This window comes from Entelurus aequoreus, linkage group LG04 (assembly GCF_033978785.1).
Source record: "Entelurus aequoreus isolate RoL-2023_Sb linkage group LG04, RoL_Eaeq_v1.1, whole genome shotgun sequence".
NCBI lineage: Eukaryota > Metazoa > Chordata > Actinopteri > Syngnathiformes > Syngnathidae > Entelurus > Entelurus aequoreus.
Window position 1 is genome coordinate 11757264 of NC_084734.1, and position 16554 is coordinate 11773817.

Consider the following 16554-nt stretch of genomic DNA (forward strand, 5'->3'; position numbering starts at 1 on the left):
CCAGCCTGGCGAAGCTTAACAATGCTGTTGCTAACGACGCCATTGAAGCTAACTTAGCAATCGGACCTCACAGAGCTATGCTAAAAACATTAGCTATCCACCTACGCCTGCCAGCCCTCATCTGCTCATCAACACCCGTGCTCACCTGCGTTCCAGCGATCGACGGTGCGACGAAGGACTTCACCTGATCACAGATGCGGTCGGCGAGATGGAGGAAGTTAAGGTGAGTTCGGCGGCTAAAGCGTCTGCTATCCATCTCTGTCTTCCTGGTTGTGTTGCTGTAGTCCGCCGCTAATACACCGATCCCACCTACAACTTTCTTCTTTGCAGTCTCCATTGTTCATTAAACAAATTGCAAAAGATTCACCAACACAAATGTCCAGAATACTGTGGAATTTTGAAATGAAAACAGAGCTTTTTTGTATTGTATTCAATGGGGTACCAATACTTCTATCAACCGTTCACGTCACGCGCATACGTCATCATATCTAGACGTTTTCAACCGGAAGTGTGGCGGGAAATTTAAAATTGCACTTTATAAGTCAACCCGGCCGTATTGGCATGTGTTGCAATGTTAAGATTTTATCATTGATATATAAACTATCAGACTGCGTGGTCGGTAGTAGTGGGTTTCAGTAGGCCTTTAACAGTAATATAATATTCTTATATCACGTCTGTCACCCTCGCTCCTAATGGCTGCTGGTTAGAGCCTTGCATGGCAGCTCCCGCCATCAGTGTGTGAATGTGTGTGTGAATGTGGAAATACTGTCAAAGCACTTTGAGTACCTTGAAGGTAGAAAAGCGCTATACAAGTATATCCCATTTATCATTATTATTTATATGCTATAAGTGACCAGACGTCCAAGATCAAAACTGGGGATATAATCCCAGGGAAGGGGGGAAAATACGGTCAGCTATTTTTAAATTTAAGAAAAAATATGATTAGGTTATATATACATGCGTATATCCTACATTAACAATGTATGAATACATTAGATATCTATATATCTTATAGACTGTATGTCAAGACAGAATAAACGCTCTGCTGCTGCAGCAACAGAAAGTTTATTCTGTTTTGACACTTTGTATTGATATTATGTATTACATTCTTCCCGTAAATGATAATGTTTACAGTGATTGTTTTATATGTATTTTTGATGTATGTCGCTTTGGATAAAAGCGTCTGCCAAATACTTCAACATAAACATATATAAACACCTGAAAGTCTTTATATCAGCTAAAACCACCAATCTGTTTCACTGGATTCAGAATAAAACCAAATTCTGTCTTACCCAACAATGTTAGTATTTAAATATTGTTACTTGAAGACTTATTCCTGGTTACAATTATACTGTTAAGAAAGTATTGTCTTATACTTTGCTTAAAATGAGAATGCCTCATAATCAGTGGCGGCTGGTGAATTTTTTATCTTTAACTTCTTAATTTATTTCAACTTTATGTTACTCAAGTATGACATTTTTAAATGTAATTAATTTAATTGACAAGCAATTCTACTCTTGTTTGCTAGCGGCTACGATTTCAGTACTATTGAAGATCTTTGCTCCTTCTCAACTCTGTGGTAATATTCTTTTCACAAAATACAACCAATAGTACTTTAATGTTAAATCTTACTTGTGAAAAGTAATCCCCCGATTCCTATTTTCAACAGTCCGCTCATTTGAGCAGGAAAACGCTGAGCACCATCTTTTTTTCTACCTGTCAACTGTCAGTTTAGCATCTTTGTTTTCTACCTGTCAACTGTCAGTTTAGCATCTTTGTTTTCTACCTGTCAACTGTCAGTTTAGCATCTTTGTTTTCTACCTGTCAACTGTCAGTTTAGCATCTTTGTTTTCTACCTGTCAACTGTCAGTTTAGCATCTTTGTTTTCTACCTGTCAACTGTCAGTTTAGGCTGCTCGCCGGCTCCTCCTCACCACTTCAAGATGGCGGCCCAATTTTTCGCGTCACAGCAGCCAATGCTGCGTCTACTTATAACATGTCTATGACTAGCACTTCCGGGAGTGTGGTCACGTGATTATCAATCGGCAACCAGCACTTCCGGCGTATGTGTCACGGAGGTGTCGGCTTCTTGCGGGGAAAAAGCTGTCGTTTTCCCGCAGAAGAAAACGGCTGTTCCAAGTAAGAAAACAATATTTGTATCCTTATTACATTTTACAATGGAATACAATGGCTGACCTGTCATCCAAGTTGAGTTTTGAGGCTACGGGAGCGAATGAAGGAGCACGGCTAGCTAGCTGTTAGCCAGCCAGTTGTTGTTTATTTCGTTCCGCGATTGGATGTAGTTCCATCCATCCATTTACTACCGCTTGTCCCTTAGTTGTTTGTGTCTAAATCATTTACTGTACTTACACACCTTAGATTGTTGACCTGCAACGGCGTACTGTTAGTATAACTTCACACATATATAGCCAGCATGGATAAGGACATGTAACCATGGTAACAGCGTCTGCCGCACACAATATATTTGTATTAATCCACTTCTGTTTTGTTGCTAACTTCATTCTTTGCTGGACAACAATTGCATCCATCCAAGCACAAAACAAAACTCACAAAATAGGGCTTCACGGTTTTGAGAAAAACATCTAAATGCGATTTTTCTCTCCCAAGATTGCGATTCGATTTGCGATTTTTATATTTTATACAAAAATCTGCGAAAAAAATTAAGTAAAGGGAGACATTTTGCTTTTAGACTGTCATGTCTCAAGGTGCCACATATTATGTTAGAACTATGCAATAATTTACTTTAAAAAATATTTGGCTTTATACCTTTTGTCTCCATCATGCTCTTACACTAAAGAAATAACCAATTAAAAACTTTACAGTGATCGTAATATAATCCTATTATATAATAACACAAGTAACCAAAAGCATATACATTCTCATTACTGTATAATTGTTTACCATTGCACTGTAATTGGAAGGTAAGTAACTTTTAGTTATCCTAAATAAATAAGGAGGAATCTCACCCAAAAATGTAACTTAAATAAATATTGAACATCTTAAAGTGCATTTTTTCCGCAGGTAGAAAAACTACCGTAGGTTGCGTTGTCTTTTTTTTATTGTTGCTCGATTAGGGCGGTGTTTTTCAACCACTGTGTTTTTCAACTAGTGTGCGGTGACATACAGTCTGGTGTGCCGTGGGAGATTATCTGATTTCATCTATTCAAGTTAAAAATATTTATTACAAACCAGTAATTATAGTCTGCAAATTATGTGTCGGTGCTGTCTAGAGCTCTTCCATATTGGTAGGTGGCAGCCGGTAGCTAATTGCTTTGTAGATGTCGGAAACAGCAGGAGGCAGTGTGCAGGTAAAAAGGTGTCTAATGCTTAAACCAAAAATAAACAAAAGGTGAGTGCCCCTAAGAAGAAGTATTGAAGCTTAGGGAAGGCTATGCAGAACGAAACTAAAACTGAACTGGCTGCAAAGTAAACAAAAACGGAATGCTGGACGACAACAAAGACTTACTGTGGAGCAAAGACGGCATACACAAAGTACATCCGAACATGACATGACAATCAACAATGTCCCCACAAAGAAGGATAAAAACAAGTGAAATATTCTTGATTGCTAAAACAAAGTAGATGCGGGAAATATCGTTCAAAGGAAGACATGAAACTGCTACAGGAAAATACCAAAAAAAGAGAAAAAGCCACCAAAATAGGAGCGCAAGACAAGAACTAAAACACTACACACAGGAAAACAGCAAAAAGGTCCAAATAAGTCAGGGTGTGATGTGACAGGTGGTGACAGTACACCTACTTTGAGACAAGAGCTATATTGATGCATGCTTGGTTATGCTTTAAAGTCATATCCAACAATTGCGACAACGACTTTTTACTGTCAACTGAGTTTCGTTTTTTTAAGGATTTCTTTTGGTGGTGTGTCTCCGCATTTTTTCAACGCAAAAAATGTGCTTTGGCCTAAAAAAGGTTGAAAAACACTGGATTAGAGCACTTGTTCTCTTTCGTCCGTGTTGATGGGCTCATATTGCCCATTCGGTTTAAAGCTGAAATATTGCCACATAGCTTTGAAATGAAATTGTTTCCTCTGAATTTGTGGTACTTTGCGGTACTTCTCACTAGCAAGTCGCGAGGCTCTCTGTGCTTCTTGTATGTGTAAAAGCTAGCGGTCCCGCTCTACTATAGCCCACCAGACAAAGATTATGAATGGCTGAAAAGAGGGACCACTGCGTCGAGTTGAAATCTAAATAAACAAGCTGGTGCTGAGTGCGATGCACAGAGTGAGACCTTAATCTCCCTGTGTGAAGAGAGACATTTCTGATTGGCCGCGAGGCTCAACAATTCCGTACGGTGAACATGTTTGTCACTGGAAAGTTGGTGACGAAAAATAAAATAAAATAAACAGTTAGGATACCGCATTAATTAAAACCTCGATATTGATTGGGATTAATCGTGCAGCCCTACCACAAAATACCCCCTTGAGTCAAAATAAACCAAATACTAATTAAAGCATAGAACGAGCAATATGACATTAATGGTAGACTTAAATAAACTCTTGAAGTGGTGTTTTAACAATAAGTTTGTAGTGCAAACTGCAACCACACAAATCAACATAATGTTGAATGAGTACTAGAGGTGTGAATCTTTGGGGCAACTCAAGATTCGATTACGTTTCAGGAGCTCCGATTCGGTGAAAAATCGATTATTGATGCATCTTTAATTTATGTACATTGATGCAGTTTTCCTTTTTTTTTTCATTTGACTAATTAAGCGTTTATCAATAACAACTTCACACAAACAATTCATTTGGAATAAAAAACAGTTAAATTAATTCCATCCATCCATCTTCTTCCGCTTATCTGAAGTCGGGTTAGCCAATTTGGGGCCAATATTAGTGAAATATTGACTAAACTGATTTATCCGAGGTTGGGTCGCGGGGGAAGCAGCCTAAGCAGGGAAGCCCAGACTTCCCTCTCTGCAGCCACTTGGTCCAGCTCCTCCCGGGGGATCCCGAGGCCAGCCAGGAGACATAGTCTACCCAACGTGTCCTGGGTCTTCCCCTTGCCCTAAACACCTCCCTAGGGAGGCGTTCGGGTGGCATCCTGACCACCTCACCTGGCTCCTCTCCATGTGGAGGAGCAGCGGCTTTACTCTGACCTCCTCCCGGATGGCAGAGCTTCTCACCCTATCTCTAAGGTAGAGACCCGCCACCCGGTGGAGGAAACTCATTTCGGCCGCTTGTAACCCATGATCTTGTCCTTTCGGTCATAACCCAAAGCTCATGACCATAGGTGAGGATGGGAACGTAGATCGAGCGGTAAATTGAGAGCTTTGCCTTCCGGCTCAGCTCCTTCTTCACCACAACGGATCGATACAGCGTCCACATTACTGAAGACGCCGCACCGATCTGCCTGTCGATCTCACCATCCACTCTTCCCTCACTCGTGAACAAGACTCCCGGGTACGTGTACTCCTCCACTTGGGGCAGGGTCTCCTACCCAACCTGGAGATGGCACTCCACCCTTTTCCGGGCGAGAACCATGGATTCGGACTTGGAGGTGCTGATTCTCATCCCAGTCGCTTCACACTCGGCTGTAAACCGATCTAGCGAGAGCTGAAGATCCTGGTCAGATGAAGCCATCAGGACCACATCATCACCATTTTCAATCATTTTTTTAAAATGCTCCAGGGAGCCACTAGGGCGGCACTAGAGGTTGCTGACCCCCGTTATAGACCGACCGTAGGTCATGAGCTAAATGAATTCCCACATTTATTAAATGAATGAAAATGTGTGCAAAACTGGAACCTAAGTGCCCGATAGTAAAGAGCTAGTCGGATCTCCCAGTAAGGCGGCTCGCTGCAGTCAGACACATTTTAGAAATGTCTGCATTATATTATTTACAATAAATACATCGATTATTGACGTTTACTAATCGATTCTACCATCGTCAGTGTTTCCCACACATTCATTTATTTGTGGCGGCCCGCCACGAAAGAATTACGTCCGCCACAAATTTAAAAAAAATAAATAAATAAATAAAATTAAAAAAAAAATATATATATACATTTTTTTTTTTTTGTCCTGTCCAGCTTCTCAGGCAAATCATATAGTTGATGTAGATGCCCATATCGGCTGTTCAAATTTACTTTACAAAAGAGAAGTGTAGGATACTTCTCTTGTTGCCTTATTTGTATTTGACTTTTTGATTGATTGATTGATTGATTGAGACTTTTATTCGTAGGTTGCACAGTGAAGTACATATTCCGTACAATTGACCACTAAATGGTAACACCCGAATAAGTTTTTCAACTTGTTTAAGTCGGGGTCCACTTAAATTGATTCATGATACAGATATATACTATCAGATATATACTATCATCATAATACAGTCATCACACAAGATAATCACATTGAATTATTTACATTATTTACAATCAAGGGTGTGGAGGGGGGGGGGGGTAGGATATGGACAGCAAGTAGTGGACATAGAGAGAGAGAGAGAGAGAGAGAGAGAGAGAGAGAGAGAGAGAGAGAGAGAGAGATCATAAGGCATAAGAAAAACTATCTGCATTTGATTGTTTACATTTGATTATTAGCAATCCGGGGAGGGTGTTAGTTTAGGGTGGTAGCTGCCTGGAGGTGAACTTTTATTGCGGTTTTGAAGGAGGATAGAGATGCCCTTTCTTTTATACGTGTTGGGAGCGCATTCCACATTGTTGTGGCATAGAAAGTGAATGAGTTAAGACCTTTGTTAGTTCGGAATCTGGGTTTAACGTTGTTAGTGGAGCTCCCCCTGGTGTTGTGGTTATGACTTTATTAAATGTATTTATATTATCATTTGGTGCAGCTGGGCCGGAGCAGGAGGGGATAGAAAGAGAGAAAAAAGAAGACAGAGGGGGAAATTGTGGGGACAAGAGGGGGATTAGACAGAGAGACAAAAACAACAACAGCAAACACAACAACAATAGAGCAACATCAGCAAATACGACATGTACAAATATGATGGTAAAAGTAGTAGCAAATAAGCAGTTAGCGAAAATAAAACACAATACAGAAATGACAATGAGCATTATTACACTACAAATGGAGCAATACAAATACCAATAGAAATAGCGCTATTGACAATGAACAATACCAATACTTTACCTTTATTATCAACAATACAGTTGTTCAAATGCAACAATGCATATACCTGTACGTAATGATAACTTGAGATACGAAAGAATGCAGAAAAATGGAGGGGAAGAAAGAGAAGCAACCTACATTAACCTTGTAGATTGTTATATTAACAATAGGTTAAGCTTTGTCAGTGAGCTCTTTGTTCAGTGGATCAGATGTTTGATGAAGCTCTGTGTCTATCTACCACCACTACTGTTTTCTGTTTATTTGTTACTGACTGTGGCAGGACAGCTCTGCCTCTGTTTCACTTTATGTTGCTGGTAAATAATATGGTTGTAGTAGTATAAGCTAAAGTTAAATTATTTAGTATGCACTAATTAAAGGGGCAGAGCTTTAAGAGACATTTTAGCTTTTATATTTTATAAGATATATTTTTTGTAAGAACCACAATTAATAAATATATTTCAGTGAATAACTTATTGTTCAAATCTGTATATAAATATGTACATAAAGTGTTGTAATTATATTGTAAAATGGATGGATGGATGGACGTTTAAAACAAAACTGTTATTATTAATTAGTAAGTATACATTTTTTGAGCCTTTTTAGAGAAAATCATATCATTGTAATAAATTATGCAAATTACTCAATGATGTCATGGTGACCACGCCCATAGCCACGCCCCCACCGCCACAGGTATCTTGGCAGTTTATGGAAAACACTGATCGTCCACGTCCGAATTGCGATGAGTACCTTGCTGCCATCAAAAATTGACAGTTAAGAACTTTACAATTTAGTTAAAGCTCTTTTATTTGATTATTACTGCACACACCTGCCTCTTCAAGTGTGTAATTCATTCCTATTTGTTTGTCTTGTTACTAAGATCATGGAGTTTCCCCAACATTCCCAGCAGCTACTGTCCGCCCTACGGTCCCAGCGCCAGCGGGGCTTCCTGTGCGACTGCACCGTGCAGGTGGGCTCCTGCCGTTTCCTGGCTCACCGGGCCATTTTGGCCTCCTGCTCGCCTTTCTTCCACATGTTCTACTGTGATTCTCTGAGTGGCAACGCTGCGTCCAGCAGCTCTGTCACTCTTGACGCTGACATCGTCTCGGCGGCCGCCTTCAGCCTCCTGCTGGACTTTGTTTACGAAGGCGTGCTGCAGCTGGAGAAGTCGCCGCCCGTGGAGGACGTGTTGGCGGCGGCAAGCTTCCTGCACATGAACGAGGTGGTGAAAGTGTGCAAAAGGATACTGCAGAGACAAAGGCCTTTGACGGAGGCAGATAGCACTCGCCCTGAGGAGAGCGGGACTAAAGCAACAGAGTTCAGGAGACATGATCGGGGTGATGTCAGCACTGAGATTGTGCTGACCATGGCGGAAGATCACTTAAATCCTGTCGCTACGGAAGCGGACCTCACGTCGATATCTGCAATGGCAGGAAGTAGTTGGTTGAAGTCCGAGCACAGGACTGATGCCGGTTCATCCGAAGCAAGAGTCCACACTCCCTTGAGTCCGGATCTCGCTGACACCACCCAACCAGGCATGGAAGCCACTTTTCAGCCGTCCAATGGACAGCAGGAGGGCCTTGCTGCCGGACGGTCTAGGCTCGGGTCAGAGGGAACCATCGGGTTGGGGGCCGGTCATCCAAGCGAGGGCTTAGCTCTCTGCAGCCCATGCAGCACCACTGAAACATACAGGTGCATACAGAAAGATTTGAAGTATATAGTTGTGTATAGGTTATATTTCGTCATGTGAAAATGAACGAAGTGGTGGGCCACCAAACCAATATGGCTACTGTGCGGCAAAGAGAGTGCAAACTATCTAAATACGCAAGGGGCCTAGATTTTACCATTAAAAACAGATAAGAGCGAAAAATCAAACTATGCAATGGAATCTATCCCTATGCATTATCAAAAAACAATTGTTGCATGATCTTAAGGATCATCCGTTGTTCGTGTTACCATACATGTGGAACTATCTGGGGTCATTGGACACAACTAGGGTTGCAAAGGGGTGGAAAGTTTCCGGTAAATCTCCGGAAATTTACCACGGGAAGTTAAGCTCGGGAAGTTTGGAAATATTGACCATTTTTTGATTATTCAAAGTTGGACACCGTCCATGGAAATTAATGGGAATTAATGGGGAATTACAATAATGATATATTATCGTGCACTTGTCTATATGCTGCTGCATCTTTGTGGCATTTTTGACGTAGCTCTTTGCACAGTATTTGCAAATGTACACCGCCTTTCCACCTACATTGGTTGGGGTGAAATGTCTCCACACATCAGATGGTGTACGTGGCATTATTCTGTTTGTATTTATTTATTCTTGTAAAACACTAATGCAATGCCACACACAGATATAAATAGTCAGCTAAACAATTGGAGTAGTCTTTAAAAATATTTGACTGATGCACAAATTAATAGAAATAGGCTAGATGAATAAATGAACACTCAATCAGCATGCTAAATCAAACTACAACCTACATTCTTGTATGACAACAGAATGACTAGCAGAACAGAAGGCAGAGGAAACTACACCTTTTCATTTAGTATTTGCTAGTTGAACTTTACACATCACAAAAAAAGGTACATTCGGATCGCTAACGTTTTTAGCATAAATGAATGGGATTTAACATAGAGAAAATTAGCATCACGGCTAACGGAGAAACATTTTCGGTTCATTATGAGACTGGTGGTGGTACATAAACCTAGCTAGCTAGAGATATTGGCCCCAAAATCATTGAACAAGTACAGGAACAGCTAGCTAGCTTGAGTGGAAGTCTGCTGGAGTAGTCTACAGTCATACAGTAACAAGCAATTACACCTCTATTAAACTTAAATACCGTAGATCTAATATATTTACCCCAATAATATCATCAAAACTTACCTGACTGGATGAAGTCCTTGGGCTCAACTACGGCCTCAATAGCCCTGCTGTAGTGTATAGCATGCTGGGAATTATCTGTGCATGTGATGGAAGAATGCACTGCAAATGTGATGGAGGAATGCACAGTGCAGGGTTGAAATTCTACTGAATTTGCATTAAATCAGGTTGTTTTAGCTAATAATCATGCTGCAAGATCTAGTATGTTGCATTCAATGTGTATTCCCATTAATTTCCCATTAATTCCCGTTTATTCCCGTTAATTCCCATGGAAAGTTTCCAACTTTGAATATTCCCGGAATTTTGCAACCCTAGACACAACAAACAGATGGAAACGGAGGTCTACACCTTCTTAGTGTGGCTGGGTCAAGGAAACTGATATCAAGACTCTTGGATAAATCATGCATGGTTTTTGCTTGGTTAAGTTTGCATTTCATGATTTAACGTCGCGTCCACAGCCATGTTTGTTGCCTTATAGTTGTTGCACGCACCGTTTACGAGTAAGCGTGTTTTTTCTCCGTTTTTATCAAAACATAACTATAGATGTCAACATTGTGTATGTGCTGAAAGATTCATTTATGATTGTTTATCAAATCATAACTATAGATGTCAACACTGTGTATGTGCTAAAAGATTCATTTATGATCGTTTATCATAGATGTCAACATTGTGTACAAACCCCGTTTCCATGTGAGTTGGGAAATTGTGTAAGATGTAAACATAAACGGAATACGATGATTTGCAAATCTCATAAACTTTTTTTTTTTTTTGCAAATAATAATTAAGTTAGAATTTCATGGCTGCAACATGTGCCAAAGTAGTTGGGAAAGGGCATGTTCACCACTGTGTTACATGGCCTTTCCTTTTAACAACACTCAGTAAACGTTTGGGAACTGAGGAGACACATTTTTGAAGCTTCTCAGGTGGAATTCTTTCCCATTCTTGCTTGATGTACAGCTTAAGTTGTTCAACAGTCCGGGGGTCTCCGTTGTGCTATTTTAGGCTTCAAAATGCACCACACATTTTCAATGGGAGACAGGTCTGGACTACAGGCAGGCCAGTCTAGTACCCGCACTCTTTTACTATGAAGCCACGTTGATGTAACACGTGGCTTGGCATTGTCTTGCTGAAATAAGCAGGGGCGTCCATGGTAACGTTGCTTGGATGGCAACATATGTTGCTCCAAAACCTCTATGTACCTTTCAGCATTAATGGCGCCTTCACATATGTGTAAGTTTCTCATGTCTTGGGCACTAATACACCCCCATACCATCACACATGCTGGCTTTTACACTTTGCGCCTATAACAATCCGGATGGTACTTTTCCTCTTTAGTCCGGAGGTCACGACGTCCACACTTTCCAAAAACAATTTGAAATGTGGACTCGTCCGACCACAGAACACTTTTCCACTTTGTATCAGTCCATCTTAGATGAGCTCAGGCCCAGCGAAGCCGACAGCGTTTCTGGGTGTTGTTGATAAACGGTTTTCGCCTTGCACAGGAGAGTTTTAACTTGCACTTACAGATGTAGCGACCAACTGTAGTTACTGACAGTGGGTTTCTGAAGTGTTCCTGAGCCCATGTGGTGATATAATTTACACACTGATGTCGCTTGTTGATGCAGTACAGCCTGAGGGATCGAAGGTCACGGGCTTAGCTGCTTACGTGCAGTGATTTCTCCAGATTCTCTGAACCCTTTGATGATATTACGGACCGTAGATGGTGAAATCCCTAAATTCCTTGCAATAGCTGGTTGAGAAAGTTTTTTCTTAAACTGTTCAACAATTTGCTCACGCATTTGTTGACAAAGTGGTGATCCTTGTTTGTGAAGGACTGAGCATTTAATGGAATCTACTTTTATACCCAATCATGGCACCCACCCGTTCCCAATTTGCCTGTTCACCTGTGGGATGTTCCAAATAAGTGTTTGATGAGCATTCCTCAACTTTATCAGTATTTATTGCCACCTTTCCCAACTTATTTGTCACGTGTTGCTGGCATCAAATTCTAAAGTTAATGATTATTTGCACACAAACATTTTTTTTATCAGTTTGAACATCAATTATGTTGTCTTTGTAGCATATTCAACTGAATATGGGTTGAAAATTATTTGCAAATCATTGTATTCCGTTTATATTTACATCTAACACAATTTCCCAACTCGTATGGAAACGGGGTTTGTACATGCTGAAAGATTCATTTATGATCGTTTATCATAGATGTCAACATTGTGTACGTGCTGAAAGATTCATGTATGATCGCTGCCTTTGGTAAAAGCTTAACTCTTAGGTTTTGCTCACATTTGCCCTTTTTTTAAACATGCAGAGTTTGTGGTTTACAAAACACTCGTAGCAAAAATGCGTTTCAAGAACACAGAAAAAAGATAAAATACAAATAACATCAATATAACCTAAATGGGAAATACTAAACATTAAAAGTACATCAAAGAAACCCTTAAGGAAGTGATCACTGCAATCTCATGCATTCTTCGACTCCATCCGCTCTCTTGTACTGGAGTGCGTGCCAATTTTCCCATCGTTTTTCGTCTTTCGCCTTTCTTGATTACATGTACAGGAACTCTGAAGAAACTTATCCTTTTCACGTTTTGAACAGATCCAACAGCCTAATACAACGCGAGCATCGGGCATTTTTCTTCGAGAAAGGGCAAAATGCCGCCCGGAACGCTCTGACAACAGACGCTCGCTGGCCCACCACTTCGAGTCTCACATATATTAATAAACCGGATGTGACGTCAGGTGAATACAACCTATCGTGGCTTATAATGACATCATTTGTTGTTTTCTCAGTCACACCCAGCAGCCGTCTTCGTCTTCACTGGTCTCAGACGTACAGTCGCTGGCTCTTCCCCAAACACAACCTCCGGAGTGTGATCGCCGGTGTGCGACGGGGCAAGGACCCCACGTGGTCGTGGCGGCCCACGCTCCAGCTCGACCCTCACGTACACAAAATGAGCCGCCACATCCCCGCATCCAAATCCAGAGTTCCCTCTCAGCCCAGCAGGGAAGGGCGAACTCCCGCACTGTCACTCCCAACAGTCCTCAAGGAAGAGCTCACCCCAATGATGGTGAGAACATGACGGTCAAAGTGGAGGCCATTGTTATTTCTGACGAAGAGGAGGAAAAGGATATTTGTCTGCAGAGTGAGCCAGTGATGGATGAGGACTCTGACGATGACCTCCAGGATGAGGAGTTGAACCGACTCTCCTCCCGCCACATCTCCTCCGACTACACTTTCGCCCTTTCCCCTTCTTCCTCCTCCTGCTCCGGGGCCGGCCCTTCCTCCTTCCCTCCCCCGTCCACGGCCCGGCCCCACCCGGACCACGCGACCTTTGGGACGGTCTTCCAGGACACCACGGCGGAGGACGTCCCCACGTGCTGCGTCTGCGGCAAGACCTTCTCGTGCACGTACACGCTGCGCCGCCACGCCATCGTGCACACCAGGGAGCGCCCCTTCGAGTGCCGCTACTGCTACCGCAGCTACACGCAGTCCGGCGACCTCTACCGACACATCCGCAAGGCCCACGACCAGACGCTGCCGGCCAAACGCAGCAAAGCTGACGTGGAGAACACGCTGTTGCCACAAGCTCCGCCTCTCAGCCAACATACAGAAACACACTCCCTCAACCAAAATACAGCATTTTAACTTCATTTTTCAAGGTACACACTCACTGGCCACAACCCTAAGTAATCACAATGACATCCACTTTTGAGGAGGTTCCTTACTGGGGTACCTAATGAGGTGTCGTGTATACCTACACTGTAAAAAAAAAAAATCTGTAAAAAAACGGTCATCTACTGGCAGCTACGGCTGCCAAACGAAAACCATAAAATTAAAGTAAAACATTGTAAACCAAATAATGATCAAAAACATTATATTTACAGAAATTTTCATGACACGTTTTGCGTAAAAATATTGTAATTTTACAGATTTTTACTAAATTATTAAGATCAACCGCCTTTAATAAAGTGACGATGCAAACAGTTCTGCAGAAAAATACATTTATTCTACAGCAGTGTTTTTCAACCACTGTGCCGCGGCACACTAGTGTGCCGTGAGATACAGTTTGGTGTGCCGTGGGAGATCATTTCACCTATTTGGGTTAAAAATATTTTTTGCAATCCAGTTATTATAGTCTGCAAATTATGTGTTGTTGTTGAGTGTCGGTGTTGTCTAGAGCTCGGCAGAGTAACCGTGTAATACTCTTCCATATCAGCCGGAGGCAGTGTGCAGGTAAAAAGTTATCTAATGCTTAAACCAAAAATAAACAAAAGGTGAGTGCCCCTAAGAAAAGGCAGTGAAACTTAGGGAAGGCTATGCAGAACGAAACTGGCTACAAAGTCAACAAAAACAGAATGCTGGACGACGGCAAAGACTTACTGTGGAGCAAAGACGGCGTCCACAATGTACATCCGAACATGACATGACAATCAACAATGTCCACACAAAGAAGGATAAAAACAACTGAAATATTCTTGATCGCTAAAACAAAGTAGATGCGGGAAATATCGCTCAAAGGAAGACATGAAACTGCTGCAGGAAAATACCAAAAAAAGAGAAAAAGCCACCAAAATAGGAGCGCAAGACAAGAACTAAAACACTACACACAGGAAAACAGCAAAAAAGTCAAAATAAGTCTAGGGGGTGATGTGACAGGTGGTGACAGTACACCTACTTTGAGACAAGAGCTACATTGATGCATGCTTGGTTATGGTTTGAATTCATATCCAACAATTGCGACAACGACTTTTTACTGTCAACTGAGTTTCGTTTTTTTATGATTTCTGCTGGTGGTGTGCCTCCGCATTTTTTCAACGCAAAAAAATGTGCCTTGGCTCAAAAAAGGTTGAAAAACACTGTTCTACAGAGTTTTTCCAAATTATTACGATCAAACATTTTTAATGAAGTGACAATGCTGGCAGTTCCACAGAAAAATACCATTATTTTACAGATTTTTTCTGAATTGTTAAGATCAACCACCTTTAATAAAGTGACGATGCAAACAGTTCTGCAGAAAAATACCTTTATTCTACAGCATGGGTGTCAAACTCTGGCCCGCGGGCCAAATTTGGCCCTTGAAGCGATATCAAATTAACACTACAGCTGGCCCGCCATCGCATTCACCACTAATTCTAATACTTGCCAACCCTCCCGGGAGTCTTCCAAACGCCAGCCAGCCAGCCAGCAAAACAGAAAATGCTAGCCAGTGAAACAGAAAATGCTATGTATAATTAATTTGGTATTTTTCTGTAAAAAAAATAGAAATATACATAGTTTGTCATTACTGGCATATTACTTAAAATAACAGGCGGATTGTTTAATTACAGATAATGTCTTAAATTCTACAGTTTTATAAACTATTTTTAAAAAAATAGAAAAATTACAGTAGAAATTTAGAGTAAATTAACCATAAAAATAGGATTTTTTTTTACAGTGTACACTACACACCTGATGGGATTAAATGTGTCATTTTAGTATTTTTATAACGTGGCCTGAAAATGTAATCCCTTCTCAACAATTGGCTTTGAGGCCCATCATTAAATACACACTTTTTAGCACCATATATTTAGCACCAGGACCCTGAAGATGTATGCTTTTGCTTTTACGGTTTGTAAACAGTGGCGGTCAACAGTGTACATACACTTGTAAAGAACATCATGTCATGGCTGTCTTGAGTTTCCAATCATTTCTACAACTCTTATTTTTTTGTGATAGAGTGATTGGAGCACATACTTGTTGGTCACGGGGTGTATATTGTAGCGTCCCGGAAGAGTTAGTGCTGCAAGGGGTTCTGGGTATTTGTTCTGTTGTGTTACGGTGCGGATGTTCTCCCGAAATGTGTTTGTCATTCTTGTTTGGTGTGGGTTCACAGTGTGGCGCATATTAGTAACAGTTTTAAAGTTGTTTATACGGCCACCCTCAGTGTTACCTGTATGTCTGTTGACTAAGTATGCCTGGATTCCCTTGTGTGTGAAAAGCCGTAGATATTATGTGCCTTTAAAGGCCTACTGAAATGAATTTTTTTTATTTAAACGGGGTTAGCAGATCTATTCTATGTGTCATACTTGATCATTTCGCGATATTGCCATATTTTTGCTGAAAGGATTTAGTATAGAACGACGATAAAGATCGCAACTTTTGGTATCTGACAAAAAAAAGCCTTGCCCCTACCGGAAGGAGCGTGACGTAGTCAGCTGAACATTTCCGTAAAGTTCCCTATTGTTTACAGTGATGGCGGCCAGAAGTGAGAGCGATTCGGACCGAGAAAGCGACAATTTCCCCATTAATTTGAGCGAGGATGAAAGATTTGTGGATGAGGAACGTTAGAGTGAAGGACTAGAGGCAGTGCAGGGTGTATCTTTTTTCGCTCTGACCATAACTTAGGTACAAGCTGGCTCATTGGATTCCACACTTTCTCCTTTTTCTATTGTGGATCACGGATTTGTATTTTAAACCACCTCGGATACTATATCCTCTTGAAAATGGGAGATGAAAACGCGAAATGGACATTCACAGTGACTTTTATCTCCACGACAATACATCGGTG

The 16554-nt window shown here is 41.2% G+C and overlaps 2 protein-coding genes across 3 annotated transcripts in view; one reads left to right on the top strand and one right to left on the bottom strand.

The window, feature by feature from the left end:
- The window catches only part of trpt1 (tRNA phosphotransferase 1), a 12767-nt gene extending 10810 nt beyond the window's left edge, over window positions 1-1957 (bottom strand). Inside the window, exon 1 of the mRNA XM_062044218.1 lies at window positions 1892-1957. The gene's annotated coding sequence lies outside the window, so the exon portion shown is untranslated. The remainder of the gene's footprint in view (window positions 1-1891) is intronic.
- The window catches only part of zbtb3 (zinc finger and BTB domain containing 3), a 17357-nt gene extending 1256 nt beyond the window's left edge, over window positions 1-16101 (top strand). The window contains exons 1-3 of one of the 2 annotated variants that reach the window (XM_062044217.1): window positions 2037-2138; window positions 7985-8796; window positions 12797-16101. In XM_062044217.1, coding sequence (XP_061900201.1) covers window positions 7988-8796; window positions 12797-13652 — 1665 coding nt within the window. In that variant the 5' untranslated portion in view covers window positions 2037-2138; window positions 7985-7987 and the 3' untranslated portion in view covers window positions 13653-16101. Of the gene's footprint in view, window positions 1-2036; window positions 2139-7984; window positions 8797-12796 lie in introns of those variants that run through there. The other variant, XM_062044216.1, reaches the window with a different exon arrangement.
- Window positions 16102-16554: the final 453 nt, after the last annotated feature.